Genomic DNA, 1,436 nt, shown 5'->3' with positions numbered 1-1,436 from the left:
CAAAGAGTCAGTTTTCCGTCTGTGCCTCCGTCTCTGGGGTGTGTGCAGATGAAAATCCGCTGCCATCAAACACCTTTCAGCATCACTTGCTGCGACACACAAAGCGCTCCTAAAAATAGGATGCATGTGGTTTCGCATTTGGGACACGTCTGCTTTAAAAATGAATCATCTGCACATCAGACGCTTTTTTAGAGGCGACGCAGAGACTATCTGAAGATCCACCCAACCGTTCAAAAAGGTCCATCTCTGCAGAATAGAGCATTTGAGACTTTTTTTTTCTCCTATTCTGCAAATAGGTGCATAAAGATGTAGTTAAACAACTTAAAACCACTACAGACTGTCTGCAGAGTCTGGGGTCCCACTGCATTTGAACTTATTTGAACTCTTAAATTCATTGATATCGATTGCAAAGTGTGGATAATACTTTATTTAATAACAAAAATAAGCATTACTGTAGTATCATAGTATCTGGCTAGTTGACAGTGTACTGCAGATGTGCTTAATTTCTCAAACTGTTGTAACCAGTATTATATCATCAGCTCTAATGATCTTACATTATTTAAAATAGGGCCTACTATATTGAATTTTGTACTAATTCCATTGTAAAATTTCACCTATTACACTAAGTAGTGATTAAATAGTGGTTTTATTCCAATATCCATTTAAATGTAAAAATTTTAAAGTATATATATATCCCGGATTTTCAATGACGTTTCACAGTTTTGGACCCTGTCATCAATATAGTTTCCGGAGCGCCTGACGGTTTCGCGCTGTTATTCTTGTTATATTTAAACTGAGACGATGATTTAAATGCGTGACATCACGAAAGAACGCTCCCGAGAGCCTCTGTGACACATTTAGTAGTTGGTAAGTGAGACCAGCAGGGGGTCGGATCGCTCTCCCATGATCTCCAGCCTCCAGCCCAAGGTCGGTCTCAGTGCTGCATGAAGGCACGGCGAGAGAGGGAGGACACTTCCCTCTCCAGCATCAAACGCGAGGGATGCGCTTCATCGCCTTAGGGGGCTGGATGGATGGAGCGACAGGGTCATGAAGGTGACCACAACCTCTGGGTTGGATTTAGGGGGCTGTTACCTCGGAAGGAGCCTATCCATAATTAATAAGAGCGAGTCGGAGATCCTAGAACCGAAGCGCAACCATCGGCGAGTCATGTCACCAACTGACAGCGCTTCCAGAGGAGCTGACGAGGAAGACAAAGGAGGATGAGGGAGGCAGAGGAGGATTATAATGAAGCTGAGTGGCAAAGGACTGTGCACCATCGTTTCCAGCAGTCTACTCTTCTTGTGCGCCGTGAGCGCTGTGGTCGTGGGATTCAGATGCATCGCGTTGGGCTCCAGGGTAAGAGCGCATTTCCATCTGGCCACCGCGGCCGGCGCGTTCTACTCGGGCATCCTGGTGACTCTCGGGCAGGTCCTGAT

At 45.5% G+C, this 1,436-nt stretch overlaps 1 protein-coding gene across 1 annotated transcript in view; it reads left to right on the top strand.

Moving 5' to 3' along the window:
* Nucleotides 1–811: 811 nt before the first annotated feature.
* LOC128027702 (transmembrane protein 271-like) overlaps nucleotides 812–1,436 on the top strand; it is a 2,791-nt gene continuing 2,166 nt past the window's right edge. The window contains exon 1 of the mRNA XM_052615521.1: nucleotides 812–1,436. This exon is cut by the window's right edge and continues 2,166 nt beyond it. Coding sequence (XP_052471481.1) covers nucleotides 1,246–1,436 — 191 coding nt within the window. The 5' untranslated portion in view covers nucleotides 812–1,245.

Source organism: Carassius gibelio, chromosome A14 (assembly GCF_023724105.1).
Source record: "Carassius gibelio isolate Cgi1373 ecotype wild population from Czech Republic chromosome A14, carGib1.2-hapl.c, whole genome shotgun sequence".
Classification (NCBI taxonomy): Eukaryota; Metazoa; Chordata; class Actinopteri; order Cypriniformes; family Cyprinidae; genus Carassius; species Carassius gibelio.
This window is presented reverse-complemented; position numbering and strand designations above follow the sequence as displayed.